The sequence below is a fragment of the Falco cherrug genome, chromosome 3 (genome assembly GCF_023634085.1).
Source record: "Falco cherrug isolate bFalChe1 chromosome 3, bFalChe1.pri, whole genome shotgun sequence".
Taxonomy (NCBI): Eukaryota; Metazoa; Chordata; class Aves; order Falconiformes; family Falconidae; genus Falco; species Falco cherrug.
Genome location: NC_073699.1, coordinates 116,374,240 through 116,397,212, shown reverse-complemented (window position 1 = coordinate 116,397,212; position 22,973 = coordinate 116,374,240). Strand labels below are relative to the sequence as shown.

At 54.8% G+C, this 22,973-nt stretch overlaps 2 protein-coding genes and 1 long non-coding RNA gene across 5 annotated transcripts; 1 reads left to right on the top strand and 2 right to left on the bottom strand.

The window, feature by feature from the left end:
• Positions 1-28: 28 nt before the first annotated feature.
• On the bottom strand, positions 29-4,389 carry STMN1 (stathmin 1). Its single transcript, XM_055704232.1, has 5 exons — positions 4,306-4,389; positions 2,665-2,735; positions 1,855-2,027; positions 871-1,062; positions 29-519 (listed from the first exon to the last, which is right to left on the bottom strand). Exons 2-5 carry the CDS (start codon positions 2,675-2,677, stop codon positions 451-453), a joined length of 447 nt encoding a protein of 148 aa, XP_055560207.1. The 5' UTR covers positions 2,678-2,735; positions 4,306-4,389; the 3' UTR covers positions 29-450.
• LOC129735547 (uncharacterized) lies at positions 3,542-9,582 on the top strand. Of its 3 annotated transcripts, XR_008731258.1 has the most exons (3): positions 3,542-3,612; positions 8,549-8,764; positions 9,535-9,582. It is a non-coding gene; the product is annotated as an uncharacterized LOC129735547 (long non-coding RNA). The 3 variants fall into 3 exon arrangements; XR_008731256.1 differs by lacking the exons at positions 8,549-8,764; positions 9,535-9,582 and adding an exon at positions 7,614-8,111; XR_008731257.1 differs by lacking the exon at positions 3,542-3,612 and having other exon boundaries at positions 8,211-8,764.
• A 6,478-nt stretch (positions 9,583-16,060) lies between these two features.
• Positions 16,061-21,563, bottom strand: PAFAH2 (platelet activating factor acetylhydrolase 2). The gene is made up of 11 exons (XM_005433063.4): positions 21,508-21,563; positions 20,133-20,238; positions 19,834-19,984; positions 19,523-19,619; positions 19,297-19,365; positions 19,068-19,182; positions 17,589-17,702; positions 17,157-17,248; positions 16,887-17,057; positions 16,625-16,773; positions 16,061-16,397 (listed from the first exon to the last, which is right to left on the bottom strand). The coding sequence occupies exons 2-11, from the start codon at positions 20,220-20,222 to the stop codon at positions 16,303-16,305; spliced, it is 1,143 nt and encodes a 380-aa protein (XP_005433120.2). The 5' UTR covers positions 20,223-20,238; positions 21,508-21,563; the 3' UTR covers positions 16,061-16,302.
• Positions 21,564-22,973: the final 1,410 nt, after the last annotated feature.

Here is a 22,973-nt window from a genome sequence, read left to right as displayed (position 1 = left end):
ATGTCGTTTTCAGAAGTAATTCTCATGATAACAGCACTGTGCAGCTTTATTTAGTCACTCAGTTACAGCAGTATTTTAGCAGACTGGGACAGAGTCAGATTTTTGAAGTGTAACATATTCAGCATGGAACAGTATACTACGTATTCCTTTCACAAATGTCTTACAGAGCTGATACAGTACTAGCCATCAACCCAGTGGCAAGCACACTGGAGTAGAAAAGGATGCAACAAGAAGATAGCTACACTGGAAAGACAACACTTTAGAAAAAGTGAAACATGTAAGGTCTCCCCTCTAGCCCCCAAAGAAAGTGTACAGTTTGGATCTAATTTTACAGTTCTACATCAGTTTCTAAAAACTTAAAAAAAAAAACAAAAACAAAGATAAAACCACTGGCCAGTACAGTCTTTGGATATTTAGAGGAGGGGGAGAGAGTCAGTTTCCAGAATGAAGTCAGTCAGTTTCAGCCTCACCAGGGTCTTTGCCTTCTTTGTTCTTTCGGACCTCCTCAATATGCTTGTCCTGAAAGACAACAGCAGGGAAGCAGTTAGCTGCCCAGGTGCAGAAAGGCAGGGCTCGGGCGGCACAGCAAGCCCTGGCTTACAGCAGGAACCTGCAGGCGTGGGCTACAGGATGAAGGAAGACACTGCTCTAACTCCATCCATCCCCTCTCCCCCAAGAAGGGGATTTCTGCAAAGTCTTTTGCAGATTTATCATCTTGCAAGATCACACCACCACTGAACGCCCAGGATGGCTGTCTATTCATAGCACCCCCCCTCACCTGGCCATTTACTTGGCTTTATTTAACCAGTTTTCAAAGTAAGAAGCATGAATAAACCCTCTCCTAAAGGGAAACTGGGACTCTACACCCACCTTCTCCCTCAAGCGTTCCAGTTTAGCAGCCATTTGTGCCTCGCGGTTTTCTTTGTTAGCTTCCATTTTGTGGGTCAGCTTCTCCTCTGCCATTTTGCTGAAATTGTTGTTCTCTTCAATTGCTTTCTGAAGCACCTCTTTTTCATGCTCCCGCTTCTCAGCTAGCTGCTTCAAGACTTCTGCTTCATGAGACTAACAAAACAGAGGATGCACGCTTTGAACATAACACAGATGAGCTACCCAGACAACTACAGTCGAATTATTCACAACTCCCAAGAGACAAGATTTTCTATTTTACTGCAGAACAGCATAACTTTGTGATGCAGGACAGAGCTCTCTGGTGCTCCCACCACCCACATAACCCATATTTCAGTTACAAACTAACAGGAAAGTTCCATTTCTGTCATACTTGCAAGTCTTGTTAAATGAGATCTTTCTGGAAAAAAGAACATTGATATTTTTAACGTTAACATTGATAGGTCTTTTCTAGAAGATTCTTGCTTCTCAGAACGGTGAATCACTGTGATTCAGGTCACACAGGAGGCTGCACTTCAATTGGCAAGCCTCTGCAGAGTCAGGAGCTCCAAGACACATCTCAACAAGATCTTACATCAAGTCAGACAATGTCTTCACAAACCTTCTCATTAGATTCACCACTACATTTTCTAGGAGAAAACGAGTCTGTTATGATGCCAAAGCCAGGAAAGCCAGTTTCATCCTAAGAGCATCCCCTCTCGACAAAACACTTTCTCCCAATTTTTCAAGTCACCATTCAAGATCACCTTGGGAACAAAGCTATGGCCCTGCAGACCACAACAAAGGTTCATTAGAACCCCAGAGGTTCCAACAAATTTCAATTAATACTTCATTTACCGTAATACAAACTGCTAATCATTCAGCCCAAGCAACAAGAAAAAAAAAAAGACACTACACAACTTGCACAGACTACCTGAGCAGTGCTCACTTAAGCTGTTTCAAATTTACCTTGCGTCTCTCTTCTGCTGCTTCCAACTTCTTCTGAATCTCTTCCAAGGACACATCCTTCTTCTTTGGGGGAGAAAGAGGGAATTCTGGGACCGCTTCTTTTGAGCGAGGACTGAGTATCAGCTCAAATGCCTGCCCAGAGGCACGCTTTTCCAGTTCCTTCACTTGAATATCTAGGAAGGGGGGGGGGGGGGGTGTGGGGCGGGGTGCAAAAGCCAACAAACATGCAGTGTTTTAAGCCAGGAACTGGCTTAGGTAACTTGAACAATAGCCTTCAAAAAACATCAATGCCACAAAGCTCACTTAAGGAGACAGCATCTGAGCCGGTAGTTTTGTTGTAAGCAGCAGCACCACCATTCAAAAACATGGCAGGCAATTTTTGTGTGTAATTGTTCATCACTACTACATTACCCAAGCACCTGACATAGCTAGGAATAGAAACCAGTTTTCAAAGAAATATATGAGCCAGCGTTCTCTCTTCAAATACCTATGAACAGGCACGTCAGCCCTGCACGGCGTCAGTGATGAGAACTGGTGTGCTGGTCCAACTAAGATGTCTTGATGATAGTCAGTTCTGTTCACGGAGCAGATGGCATGCAGATGAGCTGAAGCCCATCTGCTAACAGCCTCGTCTGAGAGGGCCTTTGGTATGTTTTCACAAGCACCCAGTTTTAACAGCTTCTCCAAAACAGCCTAGAGATAGCATGGTGATGACAGTTTACTATATTAGACTTTTAAGTTATTCGTGAGGAAATTAAGAGGAAAAAACCCCAAACCACACAGGACCATTTAGTACATCATACAACATACCAGAAGTAGCCATGACCAAGAAAATATGACTCCAGAAGCCAACTCTGGGAGAACTTCAATCAGCTGGATTCCTAGATAACAAAGAAACATGCCTTTGAACAGTAAGCACATTAATTTCCTTTCTTTTAACTCCTAATAAAAACTGCTATGCATAATTAGACCTGCTGAACAAAAGACAGTCAGGCAGGTTCCTGCAGTCAGTAATTCTGGTCAGTCTGCAGGGCTGACGCTGGTGTACGCTGCTAGGAACATTGGAGAGGTTCTCCATCATTGGTGTTGCAGGATCTGTGCGCACGACTCGTAGTTGGGCATTTTCAGTCCCTGTTTTACTCCACCATAATTAAGATACATGAACAAAGACTCCCATTTTACCATTAAATTAGCAGCATACGGATATTTCACTGATATTGCGCATAGCAGCTGTAGCTCTCTGAATTAAAATAGAGCACACAACAGCCAGGACTCCAGCTGCTACCAAAGATTTAAATTTTGTGCGCATCGAACTCATTTAAAAATTCCGTTTTATTTATGCAGCCGATGCCAGGTGCTGCACATCACGGCAGACAGGGAGCACACACACTGCGCTGCGTCCCTCATCAATAAGGGCGTAATATTAAAAAAAAAAGCACAAAGCGGTGTGAAAAGCCCAAAAGGAGGATTTTTATTTTTTTCCGCCCCCATGTTTTAAGCCGACAGTAAAGCGGGGGCCCGGTGGGTGCGCTGTCTCGGACGGGCGGCGCTGGGACCGCGCACCCCACCCGGCCGCTGGCGGTCCCGCCCCCTTTTCACCGCCAACCAATAGGCGCCGAGGCCGCGGCGCGGCCGGGCGGAGACCCCACCCCCTCCCCGCCCGCGCCCTCCCAACCGCACCGAATTCAAACCGCCGGGGAGAGCGGGCGCGCGCGCGCCCGCCCGCGCGGGGGGCTCGAGGGAGGGCGGAGCCAAACGGTAACATCCGGGCACCTGCCGCCCCCCGCCGCTACGGGGAAGGGGAGGGATGGGGGGGGGCTGTGTGGGTTGGGGGGGGGACACAGGGACGGGGACCCTCGCCCCACCACCGCCAAGCGGGGCTCTGCCGCGAGTCCTCGCGTTCGATGGCACCAGGGAGCGGCCGCCCGGGCGCCGCCCCTTCCCCACTAACAATGGCGGGGTCCTGTCAGCGAGGGGAGGGGGCGCCGCTGCCGCGGGTAGGGCGTCGCCCCTCGCAGAGCGTCGCCCCTTCCCCGGACAATAGACACCCCCTTCCCCAGCGGGACAGGGGGGCAGCTGGGGGCGCCCCCCCCATTGTCTCCCTTCCCTTTGTCACCGCAGCGCCCGAAAAGCGGGCGGGCAGGCGACGCCCGCCAGGCGAAGGGACAAAAGAGGCAGGCGCGGAGCCCCCTCCCCAAGCACCCGCGGAGCCCCCCCGCGGTCCCCCACGCCTTGCCACCCACCCTGAGCCCCCCTCCGCTGCGCCACCGCCACCACCCCCACGGAACACCGGACCTCCGTGAACCCACCACCCCCCGACCACCACCTTATCTAAACCCGATGGGGGGGCCGCCGCCACCGCCGCCGCCACCACGCACAGCGATCCCCCGGGCGGGCCGGGGCCCCGCACGCCGCCCGCAGGCAGAGGCAGCCCCGCCGCCGCGCACCCACCTGCCCGCGCCGCCGCTCCGGCCCCACTCCGCTCCCGCCCGCCCCGCCGCGCACAAAAGCGCCAAACAATGGCACGTGACCCGCCCCGCCCCGCCCCCATTGGCCGAGCGCGCCGGCACGTGCCGCCCGCCGCGGGGGGGGAGGGGGGAGGGCGAGGCGAGGGGTGGGCGCCCCCCCCCTTCCCTCCCCAGACCCCCCACACCCGCTGCATGCCGGGATACGTAGTCCGCCAGCGGCGGGCGGGGGCGGTGCGGGGCGGTGACCCCCGCGGCCCGGTGCGAGCCCGTCGCGGGGTGCGGGACCTTGTCGTGACGCCTCGTGCCCCCGCGGGCCGGCCCCCGGCCCCGCGACCCCCGCGCCGCTGCCACTGCCCCGGGCCGCAGCGTGGCGGGACTCCCTTTGTCTCCCACCGTGGCAGGGGGGAAGCGCGGCCCGGTAAGGCCCCGCTGTCAGGGTCACAGGCCACATCAGGGGTGTTGGGCAGCAGTGGGGCCGTGATCGGGGGCTCACCTCGGGGCTGGCCTCTGACCTCAGGGCCACAGTCACCTCGGGGCCACAGTCACCTCAGGGCCATAGCCGCTTACCTTGAGACCATGGTTGCCACAGGGACACAGTCACCTCAGGGCCATGGGTACTCTACCTCAAGACCACAGTCACCCCAGGACCACAGCCATCTCAGGGCATGGCCACCTCAGGGCCACGGTCACCTCAGGGCCATGGCCATCTCAGGGCATGGCCACGTCAGAGCCACAGTCACCTCAGGGCCATAGTCACCTCAGAACCATGGCCATCTCAGGGCATGGCCACGTCAGAGCCACGGTCACCTCAGGGCCATAGTCACCTCAGGACCATGGCCATCTCAGGGCATGGCCACTTCAGTGCCATGGTCACCTCAGGGCCATGAACACTCTACTTCGAGACCATGGTCACCTCAGAACCATAGCCATCTCAGGACCATGGTCACTTCAGAGCTACGGTTACCCCAGGGCCATGGCCACTTACCTTGAGATCACAGTCACCTCAGAGCCTTAGTCATCTTAGGGCCACAGTTACCTCAGGGCCATGGCCACTCCACCTCAGGGCCCTTGGTCATCTCAGGGCCACAGCCACCTACCTCAGAGCTTTCGGTGACCTTGGGACTACAGTCACCTCATGGCCATGGCCACTTACCTCGGGGCCATGGTCACCTCATGGCCCTTTATCACCTCAAGACCATGATCATCTCAGGGCCATGGTTACCTCAGGGTCATCACCACTTACCTCGGGGCCACGGTCACCTCTGGGCCACGGTCACCTGCCTGAGGGCATAGTCACCTCAGGGCCAGTCAGTTATCTGAGGGCCACAATAACCTCAGGGCTCTTGATCATCATCAAGATGACCACCATGTTCCTTTGGTCACCTCAGGGTCACAGCCACCACAGGCCAACCCCACAGAGGATCTATGGGTCTGACAATGCCTTGGCCCCACAGCCCCTGCAGGCAGTGTGTTTTGGGGTACAACCACATGGCCACCCTCTCCTTTGGGGTGACACCAGCAAGTCAAAAGCATGTCTAGAAAAGCCATCGTTCATGCAGATTCCACAGCCTGTGGGTAATGGCTCGCAAACGTGCTTTAGATGAACTGGCTGCGTTTGCGAATCTTCCATACAAATGCCTTTGTGCCACTCCCGTGGTGGTTCCCATCCCACCATCACTCGAGTCGCACCAAGAGTTGAGAGGCACAAAAGGCAGAGGGATGAAGGATGGCACAAATCTTCTGCCACAACGCAAGCCCAGCCCAGCAGCCTCCATACCCTAAACATCAAAGAAAGGACTTTTCTGAGGGGACTCACCCTTGTTGTGCACACTCCTAAAACCAAGGATTTTGCACCAAAAAAAAAAAAGAAAATAAATCCTACCTTGAGGAAGGTTAATATTGTGACAGAAATGCATAAAGCATTCAAAACAGAGATTATTTTAAACACTTGCCCTGTTTTTTGCTGATCTGACGTCTATTTCCATGGAAACCACATCCAGCCGCCGAGCTGCTCGAACTGGGAGAGGTTTCTGCCGGAGTGGCTCGCCGGGCATGGGAAGAGCCATTTTCCAGCAGCATGGTAGAAGGTTTTTGTGGAACTGAAGGGATTTCACATTCAAAATGCTGTGGCTGCTTGGCCCTTCAGGATCACGCCTGGTACATTCAGGAGGTTCCTGGCTCAGTACCACCGGTACACGCGTAGATATCACACGCAACATGCATGTTTTTAAACGAAACATCTTGAGTGCTTGGATTAAATAGCATCAAATGTTGCTGGAAGACAAAGCAGCCAAAAGACCATGCCATCAGCCTGTGTTTCACTTTATCATTTATTAATTATCATCCGTGCAGCTCAACAGTGTGTTGGATGCTTTAATATTAATGCATTTTAGTAAAATCAATGAGCTTATCCTGGGATGATCTCAGGATTTCCCAGAGGAAACAAGGCTTCCTGGGCTCAGGGCTTTTTGTTTGGTACCTGTGTGACTGCCTTTAGTCAATCCTCACACCCTGGAGAGATGATGATGAAATATCATTTAGTGCTTTTGAAGAAGGGATGTGCAGGCTGAGATAAAGCTACGAGTCATGCAGGGTCTGTTCTCAGCACTTTCCATCTTATTTCCTGGGCTTCTTACGGTTGGGGGTGGGGGGAGGGAGGAGGAAAAGAAAAAAAAAAAAAGAGGAAGAAAAAATTAAAAAAAAAAAAAAAAAGACCTGAATGTAACGTACCTTCCTTTGCAGCAGATTGGCTTTAAAGCCAAAAACATTTATTTCAGATAAGCACTCTCTTAGCTAAGAGGCAACATGGTTTATGGATGGGAGGCACTGAGCTGGGAAACAGATTCGGGATTTGTTTTCAGCTCTGGCATTTTACATGCAGTGTCACTTAGGCTGAGGCTCTTCAGCAACCCCTTTATAACACCTGCCACAACTGTTTTCAATTTCAACCAAAATCTTTGGGTATTATTGTGATACAAAGAGAAGTAACAGCTCCTAGCAGCTGGAAGGGCATGGAGACGATCTCATTTTTGGCTTCATTGCAAGAGCGGTTTTATTTTTGGAACATTTCATAAAACCCGTTTGTTTATGTGGCATTTATTTTTGTCTGATCTCAAGAATAATGGAGTATATGAAAAGCTTTTATTTAATTTGCATTTGATTTGTGTTTATTGACACATTTACTGTGATTCTAAACAGACTCTTCTCATTGAGCCTAGCAGCCTGTGGCTGTGGTGGGTTTTTTCTACTGGATTCCTTATCACCAACAAAAGCTTTTTGCTATAATTCCAGTTTTTCCAAAAAAGAAGCAAGCAGCAGCATGAGAAATTTCCGCCAACGTGTCACTACTGAGCCCCAAAACAGCGTTTGAGAAGGAAGACACCGTTTCAAGCCCAAATCTAACCCTCTCAGCCAGATGAATTTGTGCATCCTGAGGAAAATAAAGGACCACAGCACAACCTGCAGAAGGTATTCCCAGAGTAGGAAGGGACAAAGGCTCCATAAATTGCAAATATGACCCATTCTCAGGGTCGGTGGCCATCATGCACCTGGAGCTGGTGATAACTGCACCCGCTTAAAATCCTTCCCCTTGTGCAACTCGCAGCCACAGCTGTAACTGCCCACCGGTCGCTCAAGGCAGGCTCGTCCTCAGCACAGGCAGAACACAAGGCTTTGGTCCAACACGCTCAGCTCTCCGTGAAACATAAGTCAAGGTCTCACTCCCTGTACGTATGAATTTAGGATGTGACGTGATCAGATTTAGCATAAAGATTAAAGCGTCTCCTCTGATGTGTTTATCAAAATATCCCACAAAGAGACTGACATAATTAGGTGACAACTCAGCCCACGGCAGCTCTTTTAACTTGCAAAAATATTTAATCTTGAGTATTAAATTGCCACCCTCAAGCACTGGTGGTGGATGGACTGACAGCTTATTTGTGAATCAGGGAATGTTTTGAAGCACCTTGGTAAGTAATATTAGCAAGTATTTGCTAAGACTGGTGACAGTCACTGCATTAGCAAAGTTCATTTTAAAACTAGAAATTCAATATACTATTTGACCTGAGTCAATCAGTGTAAGCGATTTAATAAATAACCCGCTGGAGGAGATAGTAATTTAAAAGAAACTTGTTCTCAGGGGTAGAAAGAAGGGCTACAAGACTTCTTTCTATCCATGTTTTTCAGTCTCTGTATTCACCTTCAGCAAATGTTTCTCCACACTGCAGCTTACCCGTCTTCACTCGGGCTGTACTGACGTGCTGCTGCCCAACAAAGGTGTCGAAATGAAAATTAGTGGCTGCAAAAGTCTCACTGATCTTCAGATAAGAGTATATTTAATCCAAGTGCAGCCAAGGATTCAGCAGAACTGAAGAATAAAACAAGATTTTTAGGGAGCATCTCCCTCACAATGAAAGCTCTTCCATGGGCAAGAAATGTTTAAGGTAATTGATATTTGTTTACTGGAGGTGTTTAGGCTGATACTATATTTCTGCTGAAAAACACCATTAAGAAAATGTTCCCTTAGGAACAAATTTGCACTTGCCAATGTGCTGTTGGAAATGATTTTTTCAAATCAAACAGGGTGCCTGGCTTCCATTGTTAGTTTGGTTTTTGAGAAATTCCCTCAAACTCATCTAATTCCTCCATAAAACGAGACAAGTAAAAGCACTCACCACAGATGGCGATTGCGCCTGCAGCAAGAGGGATGAAAATATCATTTAATTGCTTTGATATTGGGGCAATATAACCCTGAAATGTCATACTCCCCTCTTCAAATGCAGTTATAGGACTGTACTGCATCAGATCGAAATACCGTGGTGATGAGGGCTGACAAAGCTCTGGAGTAGAAAAACAATGTAAGCTTCTAATGAACTAAAGACAAAGGCCCCACAAGCACTCTGCTGTCCTTGTGAAAAATTCTCCAACACACTGAAATGGTGACAGACCCCAAAGTGATGGCAGCGGCTGCGGGAGCCACACGTGAGCATCTTCACCCTGGCTGCAGCCAGGCTGCTGGAGGGGATCTGGTCTTTCTCCTAACAGTGAGGTGTGTCTTTGATCCAGCCTGGACAAAGGAATAGCAGAATTCCCTTCCCAGCCTGCTGGTAGATCTTCTGGCATGTTTTTCATCCTTTGTTTCCTAAGAAAATAAGTTTTTCACATGATCAAACTTCTTCCATATCTCTGACTAGTCTTCTCTCCCTGCTTTTAGCTTTGTGAGCCAGCCTCTGCCCCTCCAATAAATATGGATAAGAGCTCAGTGACATGAATTCCACAAGTTTCTTGAAAACAGATGGCGGGGGAGAGGCAAGAGTGAGGAAAAGGCTTCAGCACAAGCCCAACTATTATTAGAGACCAGAGACTTCACACCAGGGAGAGCTACCACGGCCGCTCCCAAGGGAGGGTACAGTTTCAGAGCTGATTGTTTTCTTCACGGCACCAGCGGATCCTCCATGTGCAGTTGTGCTCTCCTGGCAGCTACCTGCCACATACAAGGATGGATCTGTGGGGATGCTGGCTCCCACCTCCACTACATCCAGAACCACGCAGTGAAGCTGGCCTGGAGGTCTCCTCACATTGCTTCCCCCCCTCCTTGCTCCCATAGCTCCCAACCGAGCCGGGAGCCTCAACCCATTTCTCTGCATCCCCTCGCTGCTTCTCCCTTTCTGCTCCCAACCAGACTTCACAAATTTGCATTTCCCATATGGAGCACCCAGAGCTTTGCTATTCAAGGAAGCCCATAAACAACTTGCTGCCGAGGGTTCAAAAATAACTGTGCTGCACAGAGCTGCATCACTCAGCGATAGCAAGTGGTGGGGTAGAAACATGAAGGGATGGGGGGGGGCGGGTGTGAGCCAACAGGAGATGCACTAATTAGATTTCTAAAGTGTCAGTCAGCCATTTCAGCTGGGATAGAGCAAAGGAGACAGTGTGATTTTGACAACCACATGGAATAGCAATGCATCGGGAAGCCATAAAATATTCAACAGCCATAGAAGATTCCAGTAAAGACATTTGCTTTGGCTCTTTGAAAATGAAGTGGAGGTTAAGAAAAGCTGGGTATAGCACTAATTATTCCCCAGTTCCTAATTAGTTCCTTGAATTTAAAATATGGGTTCAGCTCTACCAGCAGCTCAGCAAGCCTATTGTGCTATTAATACTTCCCTGGCGTGATATAGTTAAAAATACTCCCACCCTTTCAAGACAAAATGTAGCTTGGAAGTGTCATGATGGGAGGAGTTCAGGGATGGAAATCCTCTTAAAGGAATATGACTTCCCCAATGTCAAATAAACAATATGAATGAGCTTGTAACAGCCCCCAGACTGAGCCTGTTCCCACTAAGAGCAAATTTGAAAATAATGCTCAATGCAGAGCTCTCAGGCCACTTGCTACCAAAGCTGTTTCACTGACAAAATTGGTACGCAGCCAGATGGTAACAGGTTTTACTGATTTTTCAGAGAGATCTGCTGCCTGGGGAGCAGGTGGGTTTGCAATTCTCAAGTGCCTGGCTTCCTTCAGACAGACAGCGCAAGGTCAAATTCTGATCGAAAGGCAGGGTCCTGACACGCACCCCCCTCTTTGCCTCCAGCCCCACACTCGGATAACGCCGGAGATCCTGACCTTATTAGCCACAGCTAATTTTTCCGTGGCAGTATCTATAGGTGCTGTTTCTGGATGAGATCTGACAGACGCCATGGGCAGAATAAAACATACTTCTTCCCACAGGATTTATGAACCAAGGAAACAGGTTGGTTGTGTTGGGTTTTTTTATGGCACCTTTTGACTTCAGTCCGATGAGAAGGTCTAGGTCTATGCTTTCACACTTTAGCTCCTCTCAGGATAATAAGCAGTTCCCCTCCCATCTCCACCAACAATTCTGCATCAAAATGGGTTAATTCCCGCTCCATCCCGCTGGCTCTTCACCCACTGCCTGTAATCGCTCAGCAGTACCAGCACAGAAACAATACCTGCACTTAACATTTGCTCAGTGCTGTTTGATCCCTTTTCCCTTACTAATTTGAGTTCATAATAGATCAATATATATATTAAAAGAAAAAAGACCAGACGCATCCACTGCAGCTGTGAGAAGGGGCAAACAAAGCCAGCCTTTCTGGACGAAAAACACATCTCTGTCTTTTATGCAATAAACCAGCAAACTGCTGCCGTACGCTAAAATCAATACCCAGAGAGACACCCTTATGTTGCGATTGCCAATGTAAGTGCTTTATTTTAATAAAAAAAAAACCAACAAAACCACACACAAAAAATCCCAATCCAGGCCTTGTGTGATGGATGTCATTAAAAAAACACTATTGATGTGAGGAAACGAAGGCATCCTGAGGCTGGTGTGTTGGGGGGGGCACGGTGCTGCCATGTCACCCAGGGAGGGGTGCTGACAGTCTCAGCACCTCCCTGCACCCCGCTCCAGGCTGGAAGGTGTAAGCCAAAGGGTTAAAAAGGAGGATGGGACATTTGGGGTCCCCGCCTCGCCCAGCCCCCACCTGCTCTCCCCCAGCACCACTCTGGGGGCTGGGGCTGAGCTCAGCCTGTCCTTCCTAAAATGGGGGAAATCTGGATAGTGACCAAAACCGATCCCTCCAATCTGTTTCAGGGGCTTTTTTTGGAATAGCCTGGAACTAGAGAGACCTCACACAGCCCCTTCTTCTCCAGCACCTCAGTTTCCCTTCTCAATCCTTTCTTCCTGTTTATTCAGGAATCATCTCTAGGGTCAGCAAGAGACCACTCCAGCCTGAAACGGGGCTTCTGCTGCAGAGTGAAAACTGTCAAAAAACCAGTTGTGCCCTCAAAATACCCTTGATGGCTGGCAGAATGGAACCCTCCTGGCCCACAGCATTAAATTTTGAAGGCCACGGAACTCAGCAAGCATCACGCCTGCTGTCCAGCCCTGTGGCATTGCACCTTGAAGCTGGGAAGCACGTGCCCTGCACTGGATCCCAAGGGTCTGCCCATCCAGAAGAGCCCTGGTCCTGCCCTGTAACCCAGCATGGGAGGAACTGGTGCTTGGGAAGATGACAAAATTGAGCTGATGCTCGGGGCTGCGAGCATCCGGGGTTTTCAGTGCAAGGCAGCCTGGAAACTGATGCACTAGATGGTAACAATTTGCTTCAGGGATGAAGAAACTTAATTTTTCTTCAGAACTTCACCCAGCGCAAAGTTTTGATTTGCCAAATAGAAAAATCGATATAAAACCAAGCATATACTCACCAATCAAAGGAATCTAGGGAACTCTGCCCGAGAGGGTGCTGCCCGGGTTTGGCTTGGGAGCAGGGTCAGCTCTGCACCTGCATCCGCGCTGGTCTTCGGGGTCAGGATCGCAGCCCACAGCTGGACACCGAGCTCCTCTACCAGAGCTCGTGTGGTTCTCACTGGGCTCAGCTTGCACGGCCGTGGACCTTCCTCAGCTGTTGTGAATCCAGGCCTTTACTATTTTCCCTAAAAATACAAGAAAAAGGGAAAAAAACCCACCCCATGACAGCTTGACGGTAATTACAAGGAGGTTTTAACACATGTCTCAATCTGCATTAATTAAATCAACAGGGAAGCTTCAATTGAGTAAATGAGGTTTTTTTCTGAGCAGCAGCAAATGCTGAGGCTGGTAACTCCAGTTTGCTGCATGCATGTGCAGTGGGATGGGGAGGGATCTGCCGGCTGGAAGGGGCTTCCCAGGAGGGAGGGAGCCGCAGGCAGGATGAGCTGGGGGTGGGGAGGATGAGAAGGCTCTCAGCCCTAAGAGACGAAGAGCTTGGAGCCAGGTCTGTGCCGACAGTCGGATTTCAGCCCCAAGCCCTGAGAGCAGAGAGCTTTGAAGCTGAAGCCTGTCGGAGAGCGGAGGTTGCTCTGTGGAGATAAGCCGTGGGGAAGAGGAATGCGTCCATTCATACCCCAGCCATGCTGCAAGCACAGCTGTGAGGGGAATATCAATGGGCAGGAGTGGCTTGTTTGGGGTTTTTTATTTATTTATTTCAAAAGCCACTGTTTTGAATATTGAGGCAGATCAGACACATCGAAATGCTTGACTGCAAGGGAACTCTTCCCAACACACAGCCCTCCAGGGCAGGGGTGGGCTGCCAACCGGCAAGCAGGGCAGGTGCCCCCGCTACCGACCCTGCTCATGTAACAGTGCTGGTGTTCCCTTCCCACGTCCCCGAGAAGCAAAATCTCTCTGTGAATAAAACACGGGGGATTTATGGATATAAAACCCGGCTAGCTCACATTCAAACCCCAACCTGTGAGTTGTAACAATGCAGCAACCACGAGCTGGTGCCGGTGGGCTGCTGTGGCAGATTGCACACCCGGCTAACCCTGAACTCCTGCTTTTTGCCAGAAAACTTTTCAGCGCGGCACAGGCAAGCCTGGAGCAGCCCGGGCCACCCCAAAGACTGGCCGGCTGGCCCCTCTGGTTGCTGGCCCGGGTGGGTGACAAGGAATGATGCTCTGTCGCTGCCCACAGCTGGCCTGGGAAATGCTGGCTCTGGCAGAGCGGTCCCAACCCCCTTTCTTTCCAACTTCTCAGGCCCAGCAAAGCGATCCAAGCAAGCTGGGACGTGGGGAAAACACCTTCCTCATGTGCTACGCCGGGGATTTGTGCCACATCTTTCACACACGCTGCCTCCAGCCTCAAGGCTGGAGCGTGTCATGGGGACCTGGAGGAAAGTGCTGCTTGCAAGGGAGGGGAGCCTGGCTGAAGAGATAGCTCCGGGCTGGATTTTAAAGCAGATGCAGCAAGTCAGCGGAGTAGGAAAATGCTTGGAAAGTGCTCCTGCACCACCACATCCCACAGAGAGCAGAGAGGGGCCAATGCAGCAGAAGAAAGAGGGTGTCTGCCCTGCCCAAGTGACCCCGGGGCTTTTTGGAACTCTCCTCTCTCTTCTGGTGGGGTTTTCGTCCGAAGGCACAAAGACAATTGGAAATGTGGTCCCAGGTGCAGAGGCTGGCTCTGGAGTGGGGAGCAAAGGAATGCAGGACCAGGCAGAAGGACATCTGTCCGCTTCCCCACTCCCCCAGACCCATGGGCACTGAGATGGGAATAAGTAGCTTTCTGTGAACCAAAGGGTTAATGAATGTCAGAGTCACCCTCTGAGCACAGCCGGTTTCTGCCACCCCTGTCCATAAAGCCTTTACATCTTTACGTAAGAGTCTTGCAGAATTTATAGCCTGCCTCAGCTATGCCGTGCTGGAGCCATGACCAGGCTGCTCCCCTCTAGCTGCCAGCGCAGATCCTTGGCCGTGCTAATTCAGGGAGGAAAATGAGATTTGATTTCTGCACCAGTCACTGTCTCTCACTGTTAAAGCGGGACCTGACAGGCTCTGTTCATTCCCCCCCGGCTCACCCACACAATTCATCGACCTTGAACATTCCCCACCCATCTCAGCATCCCAGCAGAGCGGTCCTGAAGCTCCCTGGGTTGTCACACCCCGGCTTGCTCCCAGGGCTAGAAATGGTGGTTTCAGTGTAAAACAATTTAAAAAATATATATCTGGAAGCCTCAAAAGCACCGGGGTTTTGTGGTCCTGTTCACGTCAGTCCTTTGTGTCACCGGAGAGTGGAGGAGATGTTGAAAGATGTCCTCCCTGCTGCTGCACAGCGCTGCGCCATCCCCCGAGGCCATCCTGGAGCATCCTCAGCCCTAGGACTCGCCTGCGACTAAGATGGGCCAGGGGCTCAAGGCGAGGACGTGGCCGTCACTGACGGGGACACAAGCAACTCGGGAAGAGTGAGATACTGCTTTTCCATTCCCCTTTCTTCCCCTGGGGTGAGGGCTTTGCTGGCACCCACGTCACCCACCGTCACTGGGTGAGGAATAGCACGTGCCACCCAAACCCCACTCTCCTCCAGCCATGGCACCCCAGGAAATCCTGGCTCCGTGCACCCCTGAGCCTTGTCGTCTGCAGCAGCTTCTCTCTGCAATGGCAGAAGGTGAAGCAAAGCCGCTGCCGTCCCACCACGTGTCCCCCAGCAGGAACCCCACGCCGCTGCCGGCGGGGACAATGCAAAAGCAGATGGTGTGCCAGGAGCCTGGATGTTCCCAGCAGCTGCCAAGGCGGCGTGTCCAGGATTGCCTGCCGCTTCTCCCACCACAGTGCCAGCCAGGACCCTGGGGAGGGTCTCCAGTGGGCCAAATCCATGCAGCTCCACCAGCTTCAGCCCTTCCTCAGGATCGCCGAGGATCAGACCTCCTCTCTTAAAAAGCACCCCTTGCTCTACTGTCTCTGGTGTTACCCAAGGGCTGTAGGTGCCTCCGAAGAGCCTTATTCCCATGGCCAGCACGTGCCTGTTTGCAGCGGCATTGCTCTCCATGCTGCAAAACCAGGCTGGGCTGTTTTCCTTCCATCCCCCGGGCTGATCTTGGTCCCTGTTTCACACCCCTGCACTGCTGGGGTGCTCACAGATGCTTCCAGCCGGCCTCTCCTTTAAAACGGTCCTCTTTCTTTTTCTCCCCCAGATTTTAGGTGTGGAGCCAACAATCTGGCCAGCTTCCCAGGACAATGCTAAGATTTTCATTACCCTTGTGCTTGGAGCCCTGATGCTGAATCCCTTTGCGCTGGTTCTTCTGGCCACGGTTGAACTACCCCCAGCCCCTGTGGAACGACCCCACTGCCTGCTCCTGCCAGATGTGCCACAGCTGCAGCAGATCCAGCGATGGCTCGATGCCCACCAGCCCGCTGGGTGCAAGGGGGGTGTCAACTCGGGCCCAAGTGACAGCCAACTCAGTCCTTGTCCACGGGGATTTTATTCCCTTAGCCCCACAGCCCTCACTGCGGGCAGTGCCTGTGCAGGGAGGGCTCTCCCAGCACGCTCGCTGAGCACCCCGGCCACCAGATGTCCTGGGAGCACGGACCTCAGGTCCTGCTCTCCCCATGGATCCTTCTGCCCTTCCTGGCTCCCAGCTGGCTCATTTTGGACAAGAAGCAGCCACTTTGCTGGTACCTGGCTCCTGCCAGCCACCTCGGAGCAGGCTACAGGTTGGAGCGGCAGAATGGTGCTTCTGGAACCACCGAGTCTCCGATGCCTTCGAGGAGGTTGTCCCATCGATCGAACTCCTCTTCCAGGTCTGCACGGGGCAGAGACGGTGACAGGGTTACGACAGCAACTATCAGCCCGGCTCCAGGTGTAAAGGAGGAGGAGCAGCCACCGGATCCCTTTGCTTTGTGCAATGGGATGGGAAGCACCAAACCCAAGCCTGCGGAGGCAGCGGCCCCCCCGCAGCCCCCTGCAAGTGGGGGAGCTCTGGTGCCCTCCCGAACCCCCAGCCAACGTGCCCTCCACCCTGCGCCGTACTGAGGTGCCTTTGCAGGAAGGCCAGAGCCGCCCGGCTGGTGATGTCCAGACCCTTGTAGGGGTCAAGGGTCCCTCTTGCGCCAAAGATGCGGGTGTTGAGCTTCCCAGTGAGAAAGGTGAAGTCGGTCTGGCTCTGGTGCACGGATCCCCTGGGACACAGAAGGGATCTGCTTCAGTGGGAGCTGGGGAGGGGTCCTCCTGCTGGGAGGTAGGTGTTCCCAGGAGGGTACCGGCAGGGGGGTACCCCCAGCCCCTGACTCACAGGATGGTTATAATCTTCGTCTGGCTGTTCCTGGAGCTCAGCCTCTTCATTTTGGCAATGCTTTCTGGTGTCTGGAACTTCTCAGTGTTGATGAAGAGCACGGGCTTGGGCACCTCCGGGTACAGCACGTTCTCCAGGGGGAACATCCAGGCGTCGAGAGCCACTGCACACCTGCAGCAGGATGGATGCACGCCACGGCTTCCCTTCCCACCGGGATGAGCCACGGGTCCCTGGAGCTTCCTGGGGCTCCTCGTCCCTGCTGCAGCTTACCTGAAACTGGGCTCTTTCACCAAGGCCAGCACTGCTGTCACCCCACCGAAGGAATGGCCCATGACAGCGACTTTGGTCAGATCAACGCTGTCCTGCAAAAAGGAGAAGGCTGAGGAGCCTGTGCTCAAACCCTGCAGAAGGGTCCTAATTAGGAAAGAAAAAGCCAAGGGAAGAACATCAGCAAAGCCCCACTGCTCTGCCCTCTACAAGGGACACTCTGTCCCATTTCCATGGCTGGTGGAAGGAAAAAGGAGAAGAGAGGCACCAAGAAGCCAGGACATGGAAGGCTGTGGCTCTGCACAGACCCTGCTTCTCCCAGGAGGAAAAGTCTCACACAACAAGGACTGATCCTGCCAGCAAAGGGTACCCCACCCCCCACCGTCGGCCAACCGATGCCCCGGCTGGTCCTTCAGCACAGACAGACCCAGATACCTTCAGCACGGAGAGATCAAAGTCCTGGTGAAGGATGTTTGGGACAGATTTACCGCTGCTGATGTCCTTGAAAAGCCGGAGCGCTCGCACACATTCCTCTGCTCTTTGATGAACCTGGGAGTGAGAGCCGCCCCTTCCCCGGTTAAGCCAGCTCCTCCACCCCACAAGTTTGTGGCCAGATCCTCTCCCCGACGCCCACCCACACTCATCCCTCCAAAACAGCAGCGCTCAGACCCGACGGGGCTTTCCCTGAATTACAGCAAATGTAAAAGCAAGCGAGAGGCTGCACCGCAGCGGCTCCCGTGGGGATGCAATGAATTTATTGGAATGGTTTCTTTTTTTTGTTTGTTTTTAATTCAGTTAATCTGATAGCACAGACGGCTGGAGATGAGCAAAAGAACTCTGCTCCGGCGAGGAAGCAGTGGGGTGTGCAGGGGAGGGAGAGCCCGGTTTCCTTGCCAGCTGCCCCCCAGTCAAGCCTGCTGAAGCCATTCGCCAGTGCGAACACCCACGGGGGGCCTGGACCCCCCATCCCACCCCAGCTGCCAGGAGCAAACCTGGAGGTCACCCTGAAACCCAGCTCGGGGGCTCTACCCAGGAGCGGCTCAACAGCCCAAACGGTGGGTTCAGGGAGAGGAAGCCCTGACCTGGAGCCACGTCGGCGCTATGTCCCCTGCTCCCCAAAGGCCACAAATGCTGTCGGCCACACACATTTAAAGGCCTTCCATTGACAAAAAACTCCGACACAAACGTCTCTCCATTCCTCCCTGCTCCCTCTAACACAGAAGATGCCGTAACTGAGGCTGACCTGGCAACCATTTCCCTCTATTTATAAATTATTTCTCATTCACCCTCAGCATTCATGCTCACAGGTTCATCTTTACAGGAAAACTGTCTCCCTTGTTCATGCAACGTGTCATGAGACGGAGTATACACAAAAAAAAAGAGGCTGGGACGTGATTTAAGACTGCCAAAAGCACCTCCAACCACCATGTTTCCTAGAGAGCTTGTCTACAACAAATCTTGACGCGACGTTCTTTTAAACGAGGCAGAAACAAGCAGGGAGGAACCTGGCTCAGCAGGAAACCTTCCCGCTCCCCAGCAAGCAGCTGTCTGGGATAATCCCACAGGGACAAAAATCAGAGTGTGAACAAACCCAGCAGCCGGCACGAAGCCCTGGGCTGGGCAAAGAGCCTGTTTCTCCCCGGGGTGCTGGTGACGTTAAGCATCCAGGGATCCAGCAAAGCCCAGCTCAGCTCCTGCCAGGGTCAGCTGGAGCTGGGCAGAGGGACCCCACAGAGATAAACAGGTTGAACAGATTTTTCTCAGCTTGCAAGGAGAAAGCTGAGCCCCAGCATCGTGGCGGTACAAGCTTGGGAAGGGTTGGAGATGAACACCCCAGGGACAGGGGCTGGCTCAGCTTGCAGGAGGGATTTCACACCTCCTGGGTTGCCCACCCTCAACCTCCAACCCTGGTACCTGCTTGTTTCGGAAATAAAACTCCTTCTGCCCTTGGGGTACCCGTTGGTAGGGGATCCACTCCTCTCTCCCAGCTTCTGCCGTGCAGAAATATGTTGCAGAGGCAGAATGGTCCCTGCAGTGGCAGAAGGGCAGGCGGCCACGTCACGGGGGCACCGGCAGCCCCCTGGGACACCATGCCCTGCCAGCCCGGCCACGGCTGCCAAATGTGGGGGGACCGGGTGCCCACCTGTGCTCCAGTGCCGCCACCACGAAGCCCCAGGATGCCAGCTCTGAGCAGACCGAGGAGTACAGGGTCCTGCAAGGGAGCCGGGGGGCAGCAGCATCAGCACTGTGCTGCCAACACAAGGCAGGTGTGAGTGGGGCTGGGGGGGCCGGGACACCTGCATCCCCATCCTGGCTCTGGCCTGGAGCAGGGGCTCAGCATCTCCTGCCCTGCTCGGGGCTCATCCTACCGAAAGGCTCCCAGGCCGTGGGAGAAGATGATCAGCGGGTACCCACTGCTACAGGGCTTGAGAGGCCCGTTCCAGCTCACTGGCACTCTGCAGGAGCCTGCAGGGAAGAGGAACCCCCCCCAGGAGAAGGGGGGACACGGGCAGCGGGGTGCTGCTGCTGCAGCAGGACCCCGCTCAGCTCCATCCCTGCCTGTAGCTTCCACCGGCGAGCCGGGGATGGGCTGGGTGACCTTGAACCCCACTAAGGGAGTGGGTCCCTAAGGATGGGGGAGCACCCAGGATGGGGGACGTGGTGCCCGCCACCCCCTTACCGATGGTGATGCTGAGCAGGGGTGCGCACCAGCGCCGGCTGCGGTGGGCAAAGTCGGCCAGCCCGCCGCAGTACTCATAGCGCGGGATCCAGAGCGGCCACTCAGCCCCGGCCCGGGGCAGGCAGGGGTAGAAGAGGCGGAGGAAGAGCCCCTGGGGGAGAGAGGGGAAGGGGGGACGCGATGGGGACAGCAAGGGGCAGCGGTGGCCATGTCCTCAGCAAGCTCAGTTCTTGCAAGACCCAGCTGGCTGCAGTGCATGGAAGCCTGTCTCTGTCCCCGTCCCCATCCCTGTCCCGTACCTGCCGTGTCTGGCCCACCATGACATCCGTGCAGCCCACGTGGTGAGGCCCCTTCCCCAGGGGCAGCGCCAGCGACTGCGTCCCCCCCATGCCGTCACGGCCCAGCCTAGGCAGATGCACAGGGTCAGCATCTGTCCCCCACCTGGGGGACCCCGACTCGGCTCTTCTCCTTCCCCCAGCCCTCTCCCCGTGGTCCAGACCCCCAGCATCCCCCCAGCACTGCACCAGCCAACACACCGAGGTTCCCAATGCCCCCTGCACAGAATTCCCACGGGCACAGTCCTGCAGGGATGCTCAGGGATGAAACCCTACAGTTTCTCTCCCAAGAGCTGCTGGACTGGGACAGAGGGGCTGACAGTGGGTTTGGGGGGCTGACGGTGGGACAGTGGGGCTGATGGTGGAGCTGACAGCGGGATGATGGAGCTGATGGTGGGACTGGGGGAATGATGGCAGGACAGTGAGACAGTGGGGCTAATGGTGGGACCGGGAGGCTAATGGTGGGACAGGGGGACTGGTGGTGGGGCAGTGGGGCTGGTGGTGGGATGGCAGGGCTGACAGGGGCGGGGCGCTGACAGTGGGACGACGGGGCTGACGGCTGGTCAGTGCCCAGTGGGGCAGGTGGGGCTCAGCAGAACCTGCTCCATGGCCACCCTGCTGAGGGGCAGCCACCCCCGTCCCCCCGCCCCCGGGGAGCTGAGGGCAGGGGAGGCAGCACGGGCCGGCGCTGCAGAGCTGGGGCGGCACCGGGATGTGTGGATGGGGGGTCAGTGCGGGGCTGGTGGGGGCGTCGGCCAGCCCCGGGCACCCCCGGCAGCCGCTGAGGAGCCCAGTACCCCCCAGTGCAGAACTACAGCTCCCAGCAGCCCCGGGCCGGGGAACCACAACTCCCAGCATGGCCCTAGGCTGGGACTACACCTCCCAGTATGCGCTGGGCCTCCAGACTACACCTCCCAGTATCCCCAGCTGAACTACAGATCCCAGTGCTTCCCGGAGGCCGGCTCCCACACCCCTCCCGCAGCCCCTAGTCCCTGTGTCCCCCCCCAGCACCCCCAGTTACCATCGCAGCTCTCAGTGCTTCCCCCAGCTCCCAGTGACCCCCAGCTCCACCTCCAGCTCCCAGTACCCCCCAAATTCCCAGTGCCCTCACTGACCCTTGCAGCTCCCTCCCAGTGCTCCCCAATGAGCTCCCAGTGCCCCGCAACCCCAGCTCCCCCTGCAGCTCCCAGTGCCCCTCCCAAGCTCCCAGGGCTCCTACAGCTCCCAGTTTCCCTCTGTGCACCCCAGCTCCCAGCACCCCCACCCCAGTATCCCCCATTCCCTCCCTTCCCAGCCATATCCGTCCCCTGTGTCGTTCCCCCCCCCTCCCCGCACTCACCAGTGCAACAGGGTCACAGCTCCCAGCACGCACCAGTGCGCCCTGCACTACAGCTCCCAGTACCCCCCGTGCACGTGGACTACAGTTCCCAGTAGTACCCGGTGCAAAACCACAGCTCCCAGTGCTCCCAGTGCAAAACCACAGCTCCCAGTGCCACCAAGCCAAGACGCAGCTCCCAGTCCCACCAGCACAAAACCACAGCTCCCAGCGCCCCCAGTGCGGGTTGCAACCCCAGACCCCCCATCGCAGCCGCGGCCCCTCCGTGGGGGGCTGTGGGGGGCTGTGCCCATGGGCAGCACCTTGACCCTGGGGCTGCCCTGTCCCTGTCTGCACCCCAGCCGGGTTCCTGCTCCCCAGGGCTGGAGACTGTCCCCATGGGTGTCCCCCCCCAGAACCCAGGGGGTGCCTGGGGCTCCCACTGCCCACCCCCACGTTCCCTGTCCTTTGGCTAATCCGCTTTCCGCAGCTAAGGCAGCCCAGGGCCGCAGTAATCCCCTCTGTGTCGGGGGGATTAACTCCCTCCCGGGGCTGAGCTGGCCGGGCCTGGCAAATAAATATCCCAAGATTTGGTAAAAACCATCGCTACCAAGCTGGCACGCACACAGCCCCTTGCCGGGCTGCCCAGCACCGTCCCCTGCCTGCATGGGGAAACTAAGGCACAGCCCCTAGGGCTGTCACTGTGTGTGTCCCCTGGGTCCCACTCGGCTGGCAGGGCAGGGGGAGGGGACCCCAGCCCACAGCCACCAGTACAGCCACCCTGGGGTGCTGGGCTGAGGCTCCTGGCACCCTGTTCCATACGGAGCAGAATCCTGCCCAGAGGCCGGGCCACCTGCAGGCTGAGGCCGGCCGGGTTGTTACACCCATGGGTGGGATCCAGCACCCGTCCCGGCTTGCCCGGCCGGCGGGGCAGGGCGGAGGGCGGCTGGCGTGGCCGGGGATGCCAGCGCAGGGTGGGAGAGTCGAGCCCCGACCTGCCCTCGCTGCCCAATCCAGCCCACGCCTGGCTCCCCACGCTGGGGCTCAGCACCCCCAGCACGCCCCCGTATCACCCCAGCAGAGGGTCCTGGCTGGTCATGGTGGGGGCTGCTCAAGACATCGAGACTTGATGGGGGGGGCGGGGATCCTGCTCTCATCTCCGATGGAGCCCTGCAGGACGGGGGTGTGGGGGTCCTGCAGGTGAACCACTGGGGTTCCAGTTGCGTGGGTGTCACTGGGGGCTTTGCTGCTGACCATGTTGCTTTCTTTAAAGGGATTGTCTCTGCCCACAGCTCCTGTTCCAGCCATCCCAGCAAGTGTTCTCGGAGCTGTGCGCTGTGGATGGCTGATCTGGGGGGGTCAGGCCAGGCTGGGACCCCCACCTCTGCCTCACCGTCCACAGCTGGCTTTGTGCCATGGTCCGGGCTCCAGGGCACGGCCACGTTGGGAGCTGGCTTTGACTTGGGCAAGAGATGTTGGGCTGGGGGGGG

What these genes read in the sequence shown, in the direction of transcription:
- PAFAH2 (XM_005433063.4), bottom strand. Translation starts at nt 20,222, where the DNA reads ATGGGGGGGACGCAGTCGCTGGCGCTGCCCCTGGGGAAGGGGCCTCAC. An exon ending in TTTATTTCCGAAACAAGCAG is followed by an intron (nt 17,703 to 19,067) that starts GTACCAGGGTTG and finishes TCTCACTCCCAG; the next exon opens with GTTCATCAAAGAGCAGAGGA. An exon ending in CTTCCTGCAAAGGCACCTCA is followed by an intron (nt 16,398 to 16,624) that starts GTACGGCGCAGG and finishes TGCCCCGTGCAG; the next exon opens with ACCTGGAAGAGGAGTTCGAT.
- STMN1 (XM_055704232.1), bottom strand. An exon ending in CAGCAGAAGAGAGACGCAAG is followed by an intron (nt 1,063 to 1,854) that starts GTAAATTTGAAA and finishes CTGTTTTGTTAG; the next exon opens with TCTCATGAAGCAGAAGTCTT. An exon ending in TGGAACGCTTGAGGGAGAAG is followed by an intron (nt 520 to 870) that starts GTGGGTGTAGAG and finishes GTTGTCTTTCAG; the next exon opens with GACAAGCATATTGAGGAGGT.